The 20608-nt window shown below is 34.8% G+C and overlaps 1 protein-coding gene across 5 annotated transcripts in view; it reads right to left on the reverse strand.

Moving 5' to 3' along the window:
- Positions 1 to 1076: 1076 nt before the first annotated feature.
- LOC106064388 (teneurin-m-like) overlaps positions 1077 to 20608 on the reverse strand; it is a 100660-nt gene continuing 81128 nt past the window's right edge. For 4 of the 5 annotated variants that reach the window (XM_056037537.1, XM_056037534.1, XM_056037538.1 and 1 more), the window contains 8 exons: positions 19370 to 19738; positions 17413 to 18118; positions 13809 to 14107; positions 12291 to 12599; positions 11224 to 11430; positions 9506 to 10910; positions 8927 to 9120; positions 1077 to 7824 (listed from right to left, as the gene is read on the reverse strand). In XM_056037537.1, coding sequence (XP_055893512.1) covers positions 7159 to 7824; positions 8927 to 9120; positions 9506 to 10910; positions 11224 to 11430; positions 12291 to 12599; positions 13809 to 14107; positions 17413 to 18118; positions 19370 to 19738 — 4155 coding nt within the window. In that variant the 3' untranslated portion in view covers positions 1077 to 7158. The remainder of the gene's footprint in view (positions 7825 to 8926; positions 9121 to 9505; positions 10911 to 11223; positions 11431 to 12290; positions 12600 to 13808; positions 14108 to 17412; positions 18119 to 19369; positions 19739 to 20608) is intronic. The other variant, XM_056037536.1, reaches the window with a different exon arrangement.

Raw genomic sequence — 20608 nt, forward strand, 5'->3', positions numbered from 1 at the left:
ATTAACCAATAAAAAAACACACTCTTTTAACATCAACATTAGGCCAGGGACTAAAATAGTAACAGATCTTAGGGAGTGAATATACGAACACTTGTTATTAAAGAGATTGTCAAAAACCTTGCAATCCTTCTGCTATATAAGAGAGAGAGAGATTGTGTATTTAAACCAGGAGATATTAAAGATGAGAAAAGAGACATTGCAATAAGCAATAGACTGATAGAGTAAAAGCTGGACATATTTGGCCAATGCCTGCAGGATGGTGGACATGTCCTCCTTTTGCTGGACGACTGACAATCATAGTAGGGACCCATGAAGATTTCGCCCTATGACAATCCAGTGTATGTAGATCTAGTACTGAGGAAGTGTTGTGACGTCTTGTTAGGGAAGGAGACACTGTACGAACGCACACGGTTACTGTAACTTTAAAATGTCATATTGTATGGAGCAGTAAATAATTGTATTGGCCACTAGTTATTTAATGTGATATTCCGTTCGATAATCCATTGTTTGTACTCATTTAGTTACCGGATATGAAATATTCAATTGTTACTTAGCAGATTTTTTTCATTTACATGTAGGAAGACATGTCAGGGAGCGTAACTGCTGATAAACGAAAAGCGATAGACAATTACTTCCCTTAAATGAACTTTATACTGCTTTGTTTTATTTCTATTCTTTTAAAGTTTGAACAAATGGGCCTCTAAAGTCCTCTCACTTCTGTCCACTGGTCACAAAAAACAAACAAACCAGTTTTAACATCACAAGAACTTGGCTGAAATTCTATCTTTGATCACAGCATCAAAATTAATAACATTTTAAGTTTAAGGATAAAATGCAGAATTTTATATGTATATGAAAACCCACACATAAGAGACAGAGGAAGCCATTGTCTGGTGGGGGGAGGGGTTGTAACATATTGGTATTATATATACCTCTTAAACACTAGTTTTTTATTTGTGTGGGTCCCAAAGAAAATGTACTATTTCTTTATAAAGGATTTTATATAATTACAATAATAATGCACATTTGAAAATGTTCTATTTTAAATACTGAACAAACTAAAAAGAACAAAGTACTGAGGTTTATAATGAATTCATTTATGACATTAAAAATATCAGAAAGAAACAAAAAAATAAAATAAAACATTGCATTTTGTTGATAAATATTGCATGTCATAAAGTTGTTCAAAATTTCATGACAAAAGAATCAAACATAAAGATAAGAAACAAACTAGGGGGGTGATGTATAAACGAAACAAATTAAATCACAATGAAAATTTTTCCAGTTCAGAAAGCCAAATAATGCACAGTACAGTCATAAAGTGAAACTCAGGAAACTTTGCTATCTCACCCCTGGGAGTGTGGCCCAAGATTACGTAGCATTCAATCAAACCAGAAGAATACAAGTTGAACATGACAAACATACTTTGTTTTGTGTTCACAAAAATACTGTGTGTTGGCACAACTTTTGATTATGTCACCAGATTTTTAGTTCACTCTAGAAACAAACAAAATTAATATTACATCTATTTTACATGTGATTTGGCAACTGATATTTATAAGGTAAGTAACTCTTCTTTTCAAGATGTTTTGAATCAGTAACATTGTCAATAGGGTAAAGCAATGTAATTTTATTTAAGTACAGTTCTTATTGGGTCCAATGCATAAGTCAAACTAAAAAGAAATGAATCATCCACAGTCAAATGGACTAGATGAATGAAGTTGATAAACAAATTAAAATTTCCTTTAGTCTTGGTACTTGGTTTAAATACTGTTTTGATTAGTTACCATTCAAGGATGCATGTACATTAAGTAAATGACCTGTGACAAATATACTGCTTAATTAATGTAGGTGTAAGTTTATAGAAACAAAAAAAAAACAACAATATATTCTAGGTTTAACATGAAACAAGTCATATGAATACCAGAATAAAACTGGTTTAATGGTTCATTTAGTTTATTTTAACATGTAATGAGTTCCTTTTTGATCAAATTTGAGTAAGCGCCAATGTAAAGCCAATAAACAAAGTAATATAACTTGAAGTAATCATCCAGTCTCTTGCCATTTCATTCACATGTGTCCAACTCTCAGTTCATCTTCAACAAGGAAAGATCAAGATCTTTAAGATCAAGATCCTTTTAGACAAATTGAAGTCTCAGTAATGACAAGAAGAAATAAGAAGTGACCCGGCTGGTCAAATGTAATCATTCAAAGCTTTAAGCTGTTAAAAACTGGAGGAAATCAAACATGATACAAATGTAGCCTACTACAGAGAACAAGGGAAATAAATTGGAAACCAGATACTGAAATTGAATCAAAAGTGCAAGCAACAAAAATCAACATTTGGTGTGAAATTTTGAACAGTGTTGCAATTCTTACTATTGAAATGGCATCTTTAATCACATTACAAACATGTACACATTTTGAATAACACACACACACATTTTGGAACAAATTGTACACACCAAAATATATACACAGCTTGAGTAGTGAAGAAAAAAAAGTGTAGAGAAAGCTATGTGATTCTTAGCAATGGATTCATGAATACAGAAACATGTCCCCCCCTCCCCCCAGTGTGAGAGTGACTGTGCCAGATGATGTGTCTGTGTGGTTCAACATCACACTATTTCATCTGTGTAAACGGGAGAGGAAATCAATCCAGATATTTTCTTACAAACAAATAGAAACGTAACCTAGCTTTTATTACATTATAAATTTCTTAAGTCAAGTATTTTGGATATAAACATGTTAGTTGGATGTACATAAATAAATACATACATTCTATGATATGATTTCCTGTTATTTATACAATTAAAGGGACAGAAACACATACTGAAACTGACTTCTTCCTTCAGTTCTCATAAACAACCAAATGCAAACTTTGTATTCACTTCAAGGAAATACATTACATGACAATCAAACAGCAAAGTGTGTGTAATCATGAATTTAAGAAAATAAAATAATCCTTCATGCTAGTACTAAAGAGCTACCTGGAAAGAGTTGAAAATTTTCAAGGTCACTGATTAAAATAATTCCATTGAACAAATGAGACTGTGACACACAACTTCAAGACCTTTATTGTTTATTCACAGTTAACAAGATCAGACATTCAGTACAGCAGATTTGATAAAGTCCCACTTCAATCATGCACTGCAATCAGACATCTCATAGTACTCAAACCCTCAATATAAATCTCTCAAACTACCAAAACACATACACAACACTGTCAGTAACAAAGTTTTAGACTTAAATGTAACAAAATTCATACACACTGTAGAATTTCACCATAGACATTAAACCAAAATATCTGTAATTAAATGCAGTCAATAGGATATAACTTAAAAATGAAATAAAACAAACAAAAGATGAATCCAAACTGGCCACAATGACTTGTATAAAACGTTTGGTCAAATGATGGCTGACCAAAGTTAGTGACTTTAGCATGATAGGTACAGCCTGAAGTATCAACTGTACAATCACTAGCACTCTGTGGTAATCAAATATCAATGAATCATTTACATTGTTCAGATCTATCCATCTCAATACACAATGCTACACACACATATGTAATATATCCATAAAAAAAATTATTTCCATGGAAATATAGAAATTCAAGATTTTAGGTAATCAATGATGGGAAGGTCAGTTCCTAAAATGTTAAAAAAAAAAACACCACCATATTTAGTGCGCTATTAAAAAAAATATTGCTTCCATGTTAAGCCTTGGCAGGTTTCTATTGAAGTCTACCAAGGGCCAGATGACATGTTCACTAAGCCTAATGACGGCAGCACTTGACATTGTCTAATTCATTTTTATTTTCGTTTGAATTAATACAAAACTGTCAGTTAAATATCAATAATTTTAAAGCCCAATGCAAAGCAACAAGCTGTCTTCTATGTGCTGGTAAATGGAGAGCACTTAAGCCATTTATTGACCCCCATGCACAATTATTGGATTCTAACATATTTTCAAACTTCATACAAAGTCTGATTACTACTAAATACTCCGGGCAATGGCAATGAACTTTAGCCTGTCAAGGATTAATATAACAACTGAATTCTGACTTTTTTTTTGGACCTATTTAATCAAAGGTCCAGTTTGTAGACTAGTTTGAGAAACACTTTCAACTAAAATCACTCACTTTACTTGATCATAAGTTCAAAACTTGCAACTTAGCTAAAAAAGTAATCATAAATTAACTTGATATGTACCAGGACCCAAACCAAGTGTATTGCAATTATCCCAAAGACAAATATTGAGCCACTACATAAGAATAAAATAATGGGACACAAAAGTGATATAGCTTCATGCAACATTAACAGCTCAATGTGTACCTGAGGTTCTCCACCAAACAGAATAATGCCAATAGTATCAATTTTTGAATATGTATTTCTGAAATCCTTTGAAAATCTCTGTTCTAAATCAAGCAATCCAAGACAAAGAGATGGATTACATCTAGAGTATTATAAGTGCACACTGTTTCTGAATAGGATTGTGATCATTTCTTGTAACTTGTATGAATGTTTCTGATTAAATGATGGGCAATGAGAATGATGTAATGGGCAAAACAAACAAGATCAGTGCACAGTGGGACTATCTATGAGAGAGTTCAAATGTACTCTATACCAAACAGTGACACATCTAGGATCAATGCACACAGGTTTCAAGAGTTTCTTTTTGTTTGTATTTCTAGAACTGTCCCAAAAAACAGCTTGATTTAATGACATTAAATGAGTTTTACAATTGTGATCATTGTGTTATTAAATATCAACTAGATCTGAAAACCTAATGGGATGATGTAAAGCTCATCTGTTTCTATGGTTAATGAGGGGGTCATGTGGCTGGCCAGCACAATGACCAACTGCCTTTTCCTTCCAAACACATGTCAGGTACTCAATAGAGGCAGCCTAAAAACCCAAAATCCCTATCTTTAAAACTCAGCCGTCCCCTGGATATTGCAAACAAAAAAATCCAATGGCAAAGTGTTCAGTCAATGTAAATTAGGTTTGTACAAAAAATTCAAGTTGTCCAATGTAAATTAGGTTTGTACAAAGAACTCAAGTTGTCCAATGTATATTAGGTTTGTACAAAGAAGTCAAGCATTTTTTTCATAAAAGAACAAATAAAAAATGACAATTTCTAGGATAACAATTACTTTGTTTGGACCAGCCCCATTCTGTTTCAACCTCTGGGTTTATGGGTGTCCACAATAGGTTCTGGCCACGTCCTTCCTGCTGTTTTTTTTTTTTCAATAGATGTTCATCTAAGGTTTTGGCCACTTTTCTGTTGTCATTATGTTGAAAACAGCAAAAACAAAACACAAAAAGAAAAAAAAATTAAATGAACTATACACAGTTTGGTCAAAATAAATCTATAGACTTACATATCTATAGATAGTGTATGAAGCGAGTCCAAATGATGTCAATTACTGGTTGGCTTTCTTTCCAAATCAAACAACTCCAGACAATCACACGCAGAGCCAACAGTAAGAAGAATAAACAACAAGCTATGATGAGGAATCAGATTTGAAATGACTAAATCAAAAAATATTGGCACAGATTAGTCTCCTGTTTTAAAAAAATGCCAGGAGATAAAAATACATTATGAATATATAGGTCAACAATATGTACACACATAAAAACTAGTTTAAAAATGTTTAAAAAAAAAAAATCCAGCAAATCATGCACTACAAACAGACTAACAAAACATATCTTCATAGAGTGACTTGCAGATGTGCATAATGCAGAAAAAAAAAAGACTTGTGCATATTTGTTTGGTTTTAAAAAAAAACAAAAATGTATAAAACTTGAAGCAGAAGACATGAAACAAAAGAAAACCAACAGCATCCATCTGATTCTAAATACAACAAATGTGAAACATAACCAATCTGTGATTCATGGCTCTTAAAGGAGTGCAGCGAGCCACACAGGCCTGAGCATTCACATCCTGGGGGGAAGGTTGTATTCAACGCTGCCCAAGGTAACAGAAGGCTACAGAAGATATGAATTTATTCCAAATGAAAAATATCAACATGAAAATGTTTCCCATGAGTCTTGACTTTCCCCACACACACATTGAAACAGAAACAATACAATTCAAATATGTTTCTAATACCAATTATGCAAATTTAAGAACTATTAAAATATAACTTGGCTGTTTTTTATTTTCATGTTCAGAAACAAATTCCCCAATCAAATAAATAGATTTATAGAATTATGGTATATCCATAGATATAAAGCAGAGGGTTAAACCATTGCTTTATGTGCTAATAAAATAAATATCTATATCTATTCACAGTTCAATATGGCCAATGTCAGTTTAAACTTTAGAGCCAACTCAAAATGTATCAATTCACCAACAAGGATAACCAACTGAATAAATACATTTCACCAACTAATTCATAACCATGTTCAGCAAATGCATCTTTTTGAGTGATCTTCCAATTAATTTATAAACACACATCTATTTAAATTCTCTTTCTGACATTAAACGATAATTTTAGCTACTAAATTCATTAATAGTTGGCAAGTCTTTTGTTCCCTAGTTAGTACTAAAAATCTGTCTCCAAGGGTGTTATATGAAATACAAATGTTGGCAAGCCTAGAGAGTTCTAGTTTAGCAATAGAATTTAAAAACTATTGCATCATGATAAAAGAAAATGAAGTATTGCACTCGGCGTAAGATTGGTGGTAAAAAAATTGTCTAGGAATTCAATTCTTGTAAAAATGTTATCAAACAGAGTATATTTTAAAACAATAGGTCTTTACATGGTCAATACAAAATGGCTTACACAATTATGAAAAAAAATATAGTACAAAACGAAAAAAAGATACTTTGAAGTGTCTAGCATGTTGGCAAAGTAAGAGTAATGAAAGGATTTCAAAAAGCTGATTCCTAATGTTCTTAGTTCATGACTGCATTAGTTGTCCATTTAGAGTGAATCTTGTAATCAGATGAACATCACTTGCTGACTAATGTTAGAGTCAAACAGTATCACAGGATCTGATGAAACTCTGTGACAGCAGAGAAAGAAGGGAAAGAACTCTAACAAATGTGTTGTATGTACAGAAGCTGTTGATCAAGTGGTCAGGTTTTTGGGACTAAAAAGGAAGTAGTCATGCTGACCAGTGAGTCAATGAAATGATGATGTGGTGGAGTTCAGGGTACCTCTGCCACAAACCTGATGTTGTTGCAGTCGTCAGAAAGCTCTGGGAATTGGTCAGGCTGGTGGATGTAGTCAGCCACGTAGCCATTCACCCTGCCCGCCGACTGAATCTGTTGCATCTCGGACTCAGACCAGTGGTACACGGAGGGCAGGCTGTACTGCAGCAGGTACCTCTCCCTAGACCATGCATGGGCCACAGCCCGGTCCTTGGCATGGCGCAGGATGCGCCGAATCTCTCTGTCTGGCGTAGTGCCGTACCGGATGTTCAGCACTGTGTGGTTCCCATGGATACGTATGTCCTTCTCATGATTGGTCACGCTGTATCCATGGCTGGGTTGGTTGTGGTGTATGGAGACATTAATCCCTGTCTCATAGGTGACCAGGTCACTGTGTATTCCCAGCTCTCTTAAATCATCCTCAGCTTCCCTGGAATTAGTTTTAACAAAGTAGTGTACATCTCTACCATTGATCGTGAAGTGCAGCGGCAGAATATGTGAGCCGTTTAATAATACTGTGGCCAGATTTCTGGCCCAAGACTGAGCCGTTTCCACAATATTGACCACAGTTTTTCCCTCAACATTCGAAATGGTGACTCCATGGCCAAAGATGGAGGATAGTGGAGCAGGTGTCTCCCGATTCAAATGTTGCAACGGTGTTACCTGGGTAAAATAAATTTGAGTCAATTAGATTTACAACAAATTTTTTAACATACAAATTTTGTATACACCTTCATCTGTTAAGGTTTACTTGATTGTTCTATTTCTAAATCTATAGCTGCGATACGGGCTAACTGAAATAGTTTAATCAATCTCTTTTGCTGTCTCCAGGTTTGTATTTGCCCAATAAAAACAGAAGTAGAAAAACTGAATAGAGAGATAAGCACAACATAGATATGATTTTTTTTTTAAAAGTCTACAGCTTATTTGTGCTCTACAGATTAATATGCTACTAGATAATATTTGTTCAACAATGACATTAATGAAATCATAGATTACATTTACAAGAGTCTAATCATTAATATTATATTGTTGCATGAGTTGTTTTTTTTTTTTCAGGAAAATGTTTAAGAAATGAAAGCTTTCAAATATTGCTTTACTTAAAATTACTGATAGAATAAGCAGAAGATGCTACTGAAAAAAATGTTTAGTAAATAATTTTTAGTTGAAAAAGCTTGAGAGCTATTAAAACACTACACGAGTATCTTCAATTATTAGCTATATCAATCATTATATCCCCCCTCCCCTCGAATGCCACCTTTACAATTGTGTTCACTCTACTGCATGGCTGTCATGAATCCACCAAAGTACACCTATCTGGTAAGCTGGAAAGCCTAATGCAACATATTAATTTTTACTTAATTGCTTAGCAGCAATAATTAACAATTAACAAGGCACTGTTTTCGATTGCAAAGTTAAATAATATGAATTTGCCACAGATGTTTCCATTTTTTTCTAGTCTATATTGTCAGCAAACAATATTTTTTTTAAAATTATAAGTAATGGGGAAAACAGTTTGTAGAACATTTATATTAAAGCTATTTTTGTTTCCATATTTTGTAAAACTAGGTCTAAGTAGCACTATAATGTTCTGCCACCCTTTTTTTATAGGGCAAAGGCTTACTAATAGAATATTTAATCAGAGTTAAATAATTAAAGATCTTATTTAGGTTTTAATAAGATGGTAACACATATATAAAAGCAATATTTATGTTAAATCACTCATTCATGAAATGCTAATTCAATTAATTGTCTATAAACAAACCTTGGACTGAGGCACAGTGGAGATGGTTAATAAATTCTGCATGTCTCGTTTGAAGGTGCACTCGAAAGCTGAAGAGGCAGGCAGCAACTGAAAGTTAGACTCCTGGCATTCCGGTTTGAAGTAGCCAGTGTATGTTACCTCTGGGGCCATGGACTGAATGTCAAAACCTAGCACATTTAACCACTCTGACATACCTGGGAGGAAAAAAAAAAAAGTTGACATAACAATAAGAAGCAGAAAAAAGAAGTAAACTTTATGTTTATGTAAGGGCAAGAGATGTTAAGTTAAGCATTCTTTGTGAAATAATAATAATAATAATAATAATAAGATTGAATGACCAAGGGCTCAGCATCCAAATAAAAGCACATTAAAAATCTCAGCCTTTTAAAATTTTCTAGCTCAGATTCTATAATCTGAAACCTAGTGGCTTACTATTCGACTGTAACAACCCATAAACAAATTAACATGTTTGATTGTAGTCTTTATAAATACAATATAAAGCACTGGGAATAAGATTGACATATCTATAAGTGGAATTTTTTTTAAAGTTAAAAAGTAAAAAAAAAAAAAAAAACTTACTTAAACGAGGGTACAGCCATTTTTGAAGATGACTATTAACAAGGAATCTATGTCCATAAAGATTTAGAATTTCAGGGTTTTCTGCAACAGTGTCCAGCTTTTTGAAGACTTGGTAGTAATCAGGTGTGAGATATCTGCCAAGGTTAGCATCATACACTCTCTCATGGAAGTGAACCAGTTGGGTGATAGGGTTGTACAGGCCACCCTGGAAGCCAAAAGCCAAGTCGAAGTCTGGGTTTGAATCCACTTCTTTTATTCCTAGGGGACTGTAGCCAATATGTTTGACTGCGTGACCGTCTTTGTCAAATACGGCTAGTGGAGTCTTGTTGGGATCTACTACAATGTAATAGATGCGGCCAGATCGTTGCAGGGCTATCAAAGCTCCATCGCTGTCTCTGAAGTATTGAGTTAGCTCTCCTGTTGTGTGATTATAGACATGAGTAATAGCTGTCTTCGACTTGATGTCACTGTAGAAGAACTGTAGGATTCTGCCATAGCGATCTCTCTGAACTGCAAGACGTCCCAAGGCATCATAAAAGTAGGAGAACTTAAATAGGCCATGACGTGTAACAGCTGTCAGCTGACCTGCAGAGTTGAAGTTGACATGGTCCAAGCCTCTCAGAGCCATGAGGCCATCCGAATCAAACTTGTAACCCATGCCACCCATCATGGTTATCTTATCCCCAACATCAAACTCCATCAGTCGAGTTGAACCCTGAGACGTGATTTTCTTGATATTTCCATCAGCATCGTAGCCAAACTCCCAGGCCATTTTACCTTGAATGAGAACGTCTGTTACATGACTGTCCACGTCATAAATGTACTCCACCGTCAGCTCTTTCCAAGTGTCCACTCTCCGCTTCCACTCATGTACCCTGCCCAGCTTGTCGTAGTTGACCTCCAGTTCAAACTTCACCTCTCCGCCAAACTTAATTTCATAGTTGACCAGCTTGCCATAGCCATCATATTCTCTAGTCAGGGACATTTGGGAGTCTGATAAAATTTGTTTCGCATCGCTCAGCCATTCTATGTTGATGCCTGCAATCTGAGATAGCTTGCCATTGTCCTTACTGTATGATCCATTGGAGTAGCTGCTGATGTTATTAGACAGAGTCAGCAGGGTCTCAACCTGTCGAAAATAATTGTCGTAATTGAATCGCATGGTGGCTCCAACCAGACTGGCGTCCTGAGGGAACAGGACGACAGCTTCATGAACTAACGCACTGAAAAAGCCGAAGGTGAGTTTGTTGGAGTAACCGCGTGCAGTCAGTGTGGCTTGGGACAGGTGGAGAACCTCTGGATGGTAGCCAAATTCAATCTGAGTCTGGTCAAACATGGTTAGGTATCTTTGACCCATTTCATTGTAGCGATGGAGTATACGGCGCTGCTCACTTGGGTAGATAATCTGAGAATAGAAACAAAAGAATTATGGGAAACCAGAAGAAAACAAGTCCTTTTTTTTTTACTCTTTCTTAAAAAAATCTTATATAACCCTGAACGTTCATTCCAAACAAAACTATAAGTTTAAATCATTACAGGTTCAACTGACTTAAATTGGTTCTTTTGTAGGCCTCATTTTAAAACATTCAGACAAAATGCAATCTGCACTTTATAATCATTTTTTTTTAAATACCATTACTAATAAACTTGTCAAGCTATAGGTTTGCTTATACATACTGTAGCTTAGGTAAAACTTACGGAATTAATCTCAAATATACCTGCATCAGTTTTCCCATGGCATCATAGTCTTCAATGTAAGGCAAGGTGAATCCAGGGGCAGTGTACAGGAAGCGTCTAAGGCCAAGAGTCAACAAAGTGTTGAAGTGGTGTTGTCCAAGCACTGGTGTCACCACACAGCGGAGGTTACCATGCCTGTCGTGTTTAAACAAGTACTGCTTGCCACTAGGTAAGAATATATCTGTAGGCTAAATAGTGAGATGTAACATAAATGACATTTATGGGTCCAAAAATGTAAAAAAAAAAGAGCATAATAAAACTATTGTAGCTTAGTGTACAAAACATTTATAGTTTAGAAGTGACCATTTTTAAATTTAACTTTCTTATATCTCATTATTGTTGAATGTAAACTTCAAGAAATTGCATGAATTATGATGTAAGAAGCTGGGAAACTGGCTTAAGATCATAGATGCGGTTTTTGTATCATCTTCATGTGATTGTAGACAAAAATTTGCTCTATAAATTGATTCACACTTGGGTCCTCAAACATCATCATATTTGGATAATAAAATGAATATTCTACAAAAGTGTTTTACAAACTTTTCCTTAACAGAACACTTTGCACTTTCAGAGTATTTAGCAGAACACTGTGCTTATTTTTTTAGAGAGATTAATTCCTCTGGTGGCCTACTAATTAATTATTCCAGTACTTCGAGGAATATCTATTCAGGCCTTGGAGAACACTAGGTTCCACTGAACACAGTTTGGGAAACACTGTACTATAATATAGAGCAAGGAACAAAAGGAGTTAAAGTAAAGTTTCCCTTTCAGACCTTGTGGTCTAAAGGGCAGATGATGTAAGGGTCATCTGTTTCTGTGGCCTAGGGTTAACAAGGGTGTCATGTGGCCAGCACAACAACCAACCGTCTTTACTTTTCCCCAACTAGTGTCAGGTACCCATTAGAGCTGGGTGGACTCAGAGGCGCCGAAGATCCCGAAATTAAAAATACTAGTCTTCACCAGAATTCAAAACCCAGTTCGGAAGCCAAGCGCTTTACCGCTCAGTTACTGCGCCACCTAAGGAACAAAAGGTCAGAGACAGAATTACCTTATTGGAACTGTTCCTGTAAAAGTATCTGTACTGAGTGCCACCTGGTTTGAATGTTCTCTGTATGATCAGACCAGGGCTGTTGTACTCTCTCTGCTCTATCAGCTCCCCATACTGCCACTCCAAGATATCCCCATAGGCGTTGTAGGTGATGTTGAGAGAGTGGTGGGACGAGGCTGGGATAAACTGGACAGGCAGGCCGGCAGAGTTGTAGACCACAGTGATGACATCCCTCATGCTTTTGTCCAGGACACTCTCTGTGTGTGTTCTTCTGTCATACTCTACCGTCAGTAAGTTCTCTCCATTTATCTAAAAGAAATAAAATACTATTACAAAAAGTTTACAATAAGCGAAACAATCAAGTGTAAGCTATAAATATATATATATATACCTACATACAAAATTATGCTACATACAAAATTATGCTGAAATTTTTTGAATGAGAGAAAATTGGTCTTACAACACATCAGCACAAAGTAGAAGCCATGCTAGACCAAGAAGAAAGTTTGTGATGATAAAAGAAAGACTTATAGCTAGATAATAGCAATAAGCGAGAACAATGTATTGTTAAATAAACAGTTTGTTTATAAGTTACTTAACTAAGACTTATGTTCATTATCTCTATTGCCATATGTCGCTACCTGGTTTTTCGTGTAGGTGTAGCGGCGTGGGTACGTCCGTGTGATGTAGGTACCTCTTCTGGTACGGCTATAACACACCTCTTAGCGATGTACTTTATTAGACGCACTAGATTTGCAAGTGCGCAACATTACTAATATACTAAAGTCTCCAATGACACATATAGAATTACTGGTGAACACAGTGGTAGCAGACGTGGAATTTATTATGTATATAGATAAATTACAGAAAATACTGGCGACTTCAGCCGTCACAAAATATACACCAATGAATACTGGCTGTTCATGCCATGTGGAATAAGTAGTCACATCTATGAAATGTTCAAAATACAAGTCCAAAGAAAACTCTCAAGTTAACATTAAATCAAATTCATTAATATTCATTCATATTACAGACAGAGAAAATCGTACATCCACTCTCTGCTGGAGTTCTTCACTAACTAACTTTTACCCTTATTTCAGAGTCCTTTAACTTATTCACATAACCTCGTGCTTGCACGCACGGAATGTTACAATAGGTGACTGCGTGTCACTTCATGTCACAGAGGTTCTAAAACTGGACTGTGACACCATATTACAAGGTCTTTAGGGCTTTCAAAGAACTGTTAAAGAACAGTTCCAAGAAAAAGAAGAACAGACACAGAAGTCAACATTGAAGAATAGATGGGCCTGCCATTGAAAAAGGTTCTATGCAAGGCAAAAAGAAAGAGAAGAATGGAGAAAGACGGTCCATAAATCTTGTGTGGCGCCCCAAACGGTCCTAAAGACTAAGAGATAGGTGAAGATGAAGCAAAGGAACAGAACTAAGTAAGTAGAATCATGTCTAATATTTTTTTTAAAGAAAAAAAAAGGCTTTAAGCTTATTACTAATCTTATTTACCAGAAGAGCTTTATCTCTGCCCTCTCCTCCGAGTGAACCATACACAAGGTGGCGCAAGCTCTGATCTGATTTCTCCTTAATTCTAGAAGACCGATTGCGTTTGCTTCTCCGCAGGTAGTACCTCCACTCTAGCCGGTGGGCTATGGGCCCAGGTATGACAATTTTCCTCTTGTAGTGCATGCGGTTGTCATTTTCCATGATCGGATGGCTGCCAGCTTCAATGGCCACTGTCAAATTGCTGGGGAACAGTACAACCACTGCTCCGTCTGGCAGGTAGGTCACTTTGGTCTGTGTAGCACCTAGAGTGTTAGAAAACATTGAATAATAGCCTTCAATACAAATATTGTTGCAAGTTATAAGGTAGGTTTCAATGAATGATGTCTTTATCTATCAGTACAGAATTACGTGATTCTCGTTAACTCTTTCTCTCCTAATCGACAGTACCATCGTTGATTTTGACCTCATTAAATTAAATTAATGTTCACGTTTTTAAACTTGACTTCGAATTACATAAAAAGAGCTTGCATTTTCCTTTAATTCTATACCAAACACAACATGTTCTGATAACAAACAACAAAGCTATTGAAGCCCTATCATAACAGGGGTAGTGAAACAGTAATGAGCAAATGAAGAATTCCTTTGAAGCGTGGAAAAATAATTTCAGAGAGAAAGAGTTAAGTCATATTTTCCTTGCATAAGTGGAGAATCATGGAATAATAAAGAAATTTCATCTAAACTCTTAACAATGTAAATCTTCTTTAGCAGACAACCTTACTGAGATGCCTAAAAAAAAAAAAACTGAGAGGGAGGTGAAGAACAACTCTTGGGGAAAAAATGGTTGTCTGTATTGTCACTGGGAGGAAGTAATTTATATATAAATAACTGTCAGTGTGTTAATGTCCTTGCTTAAAGTAGAGAAGTTTTTTACTTCTATTTTGTGGTGGGATGTAGAGGGCTCATAATGCAGTTTCTTTGAAAATCTCTGTGAGAATAAATATTCTAACATTGGTTAAATATAAGTCTAGTATACATCTACATCCCTTTGTAAAGATCTTTTTGAACCAAAGGGTATAAATATATATTTCACCCTGGACTAAATCTACATTCCTTTGTAAAGATCGTTTTGAACCAGGGTATATATATTTAAGTCTAGTCTAAATCTACCTTCCTTTGTAAAGATATTTTTTGAACCAAAGGGTAATATGTTTGTAAAATGTTTGACAAAGTTTGGATGTCCCTTCAGAGTTGAAGATAATTTACTTCCAAGTCCAAACCTCCCTCAGGATGACTGGGGATGGGAGCAGGCAGGGTTTAAACCCGGGACCATAACTAAGTCTGAACGACAGTCCAGCTGACAAACCGCACAACCAGGCCCAGGCAGTATATATTTAAGCCTGGACTAAATCTACATTCCTCTGTAAAGATCTTTTTAAACCAAGGGGTATATATATATTTAAGACTGGACCTACATTCCTCTGTAAAAATCTTTTTAACCAAAGGGTATTTACTTAATCCTGATTTGAAAGATCAGAATACTAGTGGAAATTGGTTAGGTAAAATGATTTCTATAAAATACAAAATCACTATCAGTTTTTAAATATCAAAATATGACAAAAGTTTGAAATGACGATGAACTAAATGCCAGCTAAAGCAGTAAGTGAAAAAAAAGCTTAAAGACAGAGAGAAAAACTAGTCCTATGTCTACATACCAAACTAATACTATGGAAACTAATAAATCTTTGAAAGTGTTATACCATGATGTATTTATGATAAAGTCATATTTTATTTCATATTTGCTTTAGATACTATTGTCTTTTATATGTTTGACTGGTGACTGTATTACATTTTAAGTTTATTAGCACTTAATTGTAATCCAAACTATTTATGAACAAAATAACTGGTGCTTCATTTACTCTAAAGCAGAAGTGTAAGCAAATAACTTTCTTCCAATTAACTCTAGACCTTCCTCCCCTTCACAATATGTCAGGAGCAAGGGAGAACACCCGCCACCTTTACCATCCCAGCAAAGCTATAGCATCGGGATGAAGGAATGCATGAAAAAAGAGCTGTCAAATTATGCTGTTGTTGCAAACCATGCTTTGCAGAAAAGAAGATGTTTCAAAAAAAACAAAACATGCAGAATATGGCAATAGTCAGATGATAATGAAATGTAAAAAAAGCCAAACTTAAATCACACTTTGAAAAATTGAAAACTCAAATCTAACCTGCTCTAAAAAAAAATTAATTACAGATGTAGATATAAATGAAAGAAAACTATAATAAAAAAAAGAAACAAGCTTATCTTTTAAGACAATGTAAAAAAAAAATATATTTAAATAAAATATTTAAAACTATTTTCTGTAGTTCTCTGATTATACACAAAGCAGCTAATAAATAAAAATGTCTGCAAATGATGGTGTATTATATATATATATTACAGTCAAAGCTTATGATATCAAACTGTCGAATTGAATATTTCACTAGTTCTTTTTTTTCCCTTCATTTCATTTAAATAATTTCCATCAAGGCAATATATTTCTAACATTTTCGTATTCCTTTCTTTATGTATTTTCTTACAAGGCTACACACACACATGCATGCACACACACATTGGCTGAAATGCTTTTTGTCCTTACGTCCTGTTGTCAGTTGGGGAATAAAAATGAGCAAGTTTGATATCAAAAGATTTGACTGTTTTCTTGTTGTTTTTTTTTAAACTAGACTTTAGATGGTTGTTTCTCGGAGATGTAAGTGAAAGTCCATTTCTTTACCAATTTGTCTACAACATTAATTTTTCTTATCCTATTTTTTTTTTTTTTAAGTTTTCATCATTTTGAAAATCTGGCAATGTATCAAAAGATTATCTTCTGGAAGAACATTTAAAGTGAATCTGGTGTGAATCTGGTGAAGCTAATACAGTGTGGACATGATGAACTTCACATTTACCTGGACTTTTCATATACTGAGCAAAAGCTATAAGATTGAAAGCAATTATTACAGTAAGAAACCACTTCAAGATTAAAATATTCCTAAAGAGATAAAACTAATGGCAGAACTATACAGCTGGGAGGAAAGCTTAGCCTAACCTACCAAATATACTACAAGGAGAATCTGAGTATAGCAGGATGTAGACCAAAATTTAGTGCAAGTATTTTCTGAATGTTTATTTGGTGGCTGTTAGGCTATTATGAAGTTATTTTTCTAAATATTTGAGATTTATTATTTCAAAATGATGAAAAACTGATCTGATAATCTGTTTTTATAAGAGCATTTTATATGATAGAATTTAGATATATTAATGGATAGTTTCTAATAAATGAAAGTTTTTACTTATTTCTCTCATGATAATGAATATTTCAACTAAATGAGTTCACTTCAACATGTAAATATATATATTTTTTAATGCTTATGATAGAGAGGCAGGCATAAATATATTAGAATAATGTTGAATCCATATAATTCTTAAATTATAGTTTCCTAGAGTGTTCAATCAAAAGGGCTATACAAAAGTAAATGTAATTATAATCAAATTATTATGTTGGTGTGTGCATGTAAAACTTCTGGAATACAAACAAGGGAAAAGGTGTATTAGCAAGCAACTTGCCATGCATGACTGATTGCACGCTTCCATAGGTAGCCATGGCGCTGACGTGGCTCGTACCAGTTGCCACACGAACAATGGAACCGGTGGTATTGATGTCCGTAGTCAATGTGGTTATCTGCCCAGTTGGCTGGCGGATGGTCAGGAGCCTGCCAGTGTCATCGTAATGGTAGAAAAACATCAGGCCATCACTGTCCTGCTTGGACTCCAAGAGCCCTGTATTGAGGGTGTAGGTGAAGACTGTGCTGGCATTGTTGGTAGACTTGTACCTGTGGAGCCGGTGCCTGTTGTCCATGGTCAGATGGCACCTCCCACCAGAGGGCAGAATGAGCTCGGAGGCATGGGACTCACCAGTCCTGTTGATGGCAATCTTATTCAGAGCAGTGTCGGTGACTGTGACCAGTTTTCCGTACGAGGACAGGACGTTATATGTGAAGTTGTAAACATACTGCCCAGTGTGTATGTTGATGGTCTGCTGATGCTGCCCGTTCTTGTTAAAAACGTACAGCTCTTGTGTCTCTGGGGCCAGAACCTCAAATGCCCCGTCACGCAGCACAGGCAGTTCAGAGACCACAGAAAAAACTCGGAGGTTGCCCACGTCAGCTAAGTGAAGAACACCATCTGGGGTGACAGTGACACAAGTAGGGTCACTGAACAAGGCCTGAGCTGCCATTGTTTCTCTAGGGTTGAAACAGGCACAGTTTTGTTCCTGTGAAAATTATAAGAAAAAAATTACTTAAACAGCAATGCTCATATCAATGAAATTATTATGGCATAACACTCTGTTACAAATGTTTTTTAGTTTCTCTTAGTGAATTATAAAGTAATGTTATAAATGATATCCTAAAAAAAAATCATTTGAAACTAAAACATTTATAGTTATCTAATATATAAATCAGAAAGTAAGGCATATATATGTATGTATGTATGTATGCATGTCCCACACAGAAATGAAAACCGTTTGACCAATCTTGGCATGAATGTTCCTTAGATCAAGACAGAGACTGTAGCGTATGTTTATTAATGTCCCTCCCACAACCGGGGGAAGGGGGGGGGGGGGGTTAAAAAAAAAAAAAAAGCTAAACTTATATCTATTAAAGAACAGAAACTTTTAAAAAAAACCAGGTAAATCTGTTTTCACACAATTTTAAATATGATATGAATGTATCAGCTTAATGGGTAAACCCGTTTTCACACTCTACTTTTATATTTGTGGCGAAAGAAAAAAAAAATTGAAAGGAACATTAGCCGACTTTGACATAGATCTAAATTCAATCCACTTAATTAGTAATACCCAAACTAAGGCCCACAGGCAGGGATATATGGCTAGTTAAATTATAATTTTAGAAGTTTGTAGAATTACTAACTCTTTTGAAGATATATTTGCACTAGTTGCTTGTTTTTTTACAGATGACCTGGGAGTGTGTCCATGGTCACTTGACTTGTGTAAGAGATTTTTACTTTGTTTTAAAATTTTAAAAATATTAATCACATTTCAGTTATGGCAAACTTTTATATTGATTTTATACATAGTTTTACACTTCAAGCATTACGTTTTCAATATAAAATAAAGCCCATACAATAGTGGCAATATGTAACACTTTAAAACAAAACAAAATGACTGAGCCTAAAAAGACTTCCAAACATTTAACTGGTCAAGTTTTAAGGGAAAAAAAAAAGACCACTTTGCCATTAGTCACTACTAGCTAGCCCTAGTAAGACTTAAGTTATTTGCTCACCCCAAGTTTACAAAATCTTAAAAACAAAAATGCTGTATCACTTTTATGTTACATCTTCACAAGTGGAAATAATTTGTTTATCAGCAAGCGTCTAGACCAAATATTTACACTAATGTAAAGCTACTTTACAAGACATACACTGACAAGGTGAAATAAGCTTCTATCAATTTGACTGAGATTGGTAAAATATCTCTGGAATTTGCAACTTTTAGCTAACGCACCTGTTTACAATCACATTTACTCTTGGCCCCAGCAAAGTGATGTATTCTGCCATCAGTGCTGACAACTCTAACTCTGTTGATGTGGTGGGTGTCACTCTCTACAATGTACAGGTCGCCGTGAGGGCCAAAGGTGATGCTCTTGGGTGAAACCAGAGTCACGTGGTTTGCCACGTTGGAAGCCTGTTCGTCATCACTCAGCACCCCTACAGGAAGGAAGGAGGAGAGTCTAGGAGGGCAGTGTGCCGGGCGACCAGCCACTGTGACCAACTTAAAATCACTAGTCAATTTGAACACAATAGCAAGGTCAAGGATGTGCAGTGAGTCATCAAGGGGGTTAATACTCAAAGAAGTTGGCCACTTGAGTGAAATCTGAAAAGTAAAGATAATAATGTGCATATGTCCATCAATATGTGTTATTTTTGTATTTTTCTAATCACATAGATAAGCAATATTTAAGAAGAACATATATTTTGTATGCTGTCATACAAATTGTTTGCTGTAATTATGTATTTTTTTTTTGTAATGCACAATTGTAAAACCAATTTCCTCAGGGATTTATTATTATTATTAAGTTTTTGTCGTAATAATATTACATAGTTGTGTTACCCACAATATGTAAAGGTACTTCCTTTGTTCATGTTACATTATAAAAATCTCAACTATTGTTTCTATTTAATATCAACAAGACTGAAGTGTTTTGTAACATACATATTATGAATTGATTATAGTATGAAAAGAAAGATAACTGTGAAATATACTTAATTCAACCATTAATTCACTATAGATAAAAACCTGGACACTTTGTTGCACAAATTTAAAGATCAAACATGTAAATAGTAATGTGAAAAAAATAGGATGTAGAAAAGTAGAAAATATATGACAATAAAACTGTAAGAATTAGTGATTTGATAAGTAAGAAATGTTTAAAAATAATTTCTTGAGTTAAAAAAAAAGAAAAGAGATTTCTCCTTGAAACAGGAGGGGCTATCTCATAGCATACAATGAAGCCTAGAGGAATTAGTATTATATAAATGCTATTTTCATGACTAGTTTGACTCATGAATTGTAATTACAGAATATTCCTTTTGTCTAAAACATTTTTAGTTAAGGACCTAATAAAGTTTATTCCCCTTAGCTTAGTACATTTTCTATATAAAACAAAATTAATTTATTATAAATAATTAGCTGATTGGTTAATTTCTTTGATTGATTAATGTGTTGTCATCCACAATGAATAAT

The sequence above is a fragment of the Biomphalaria glabrata genome, chromosome 8, assembly GCF_947242115.1.
Source record: "Biomphalaria glabrata chromosome 8, xgBioGlab47.1, whole genome shotgun sequence".
In the NCBI taxonomy this organism is placed as follows: Eukaryota; Metazoa; Mollusca; class Gastropoda; family Planorbidae; genus Biomphalaria; species Biomphalaria glabrata.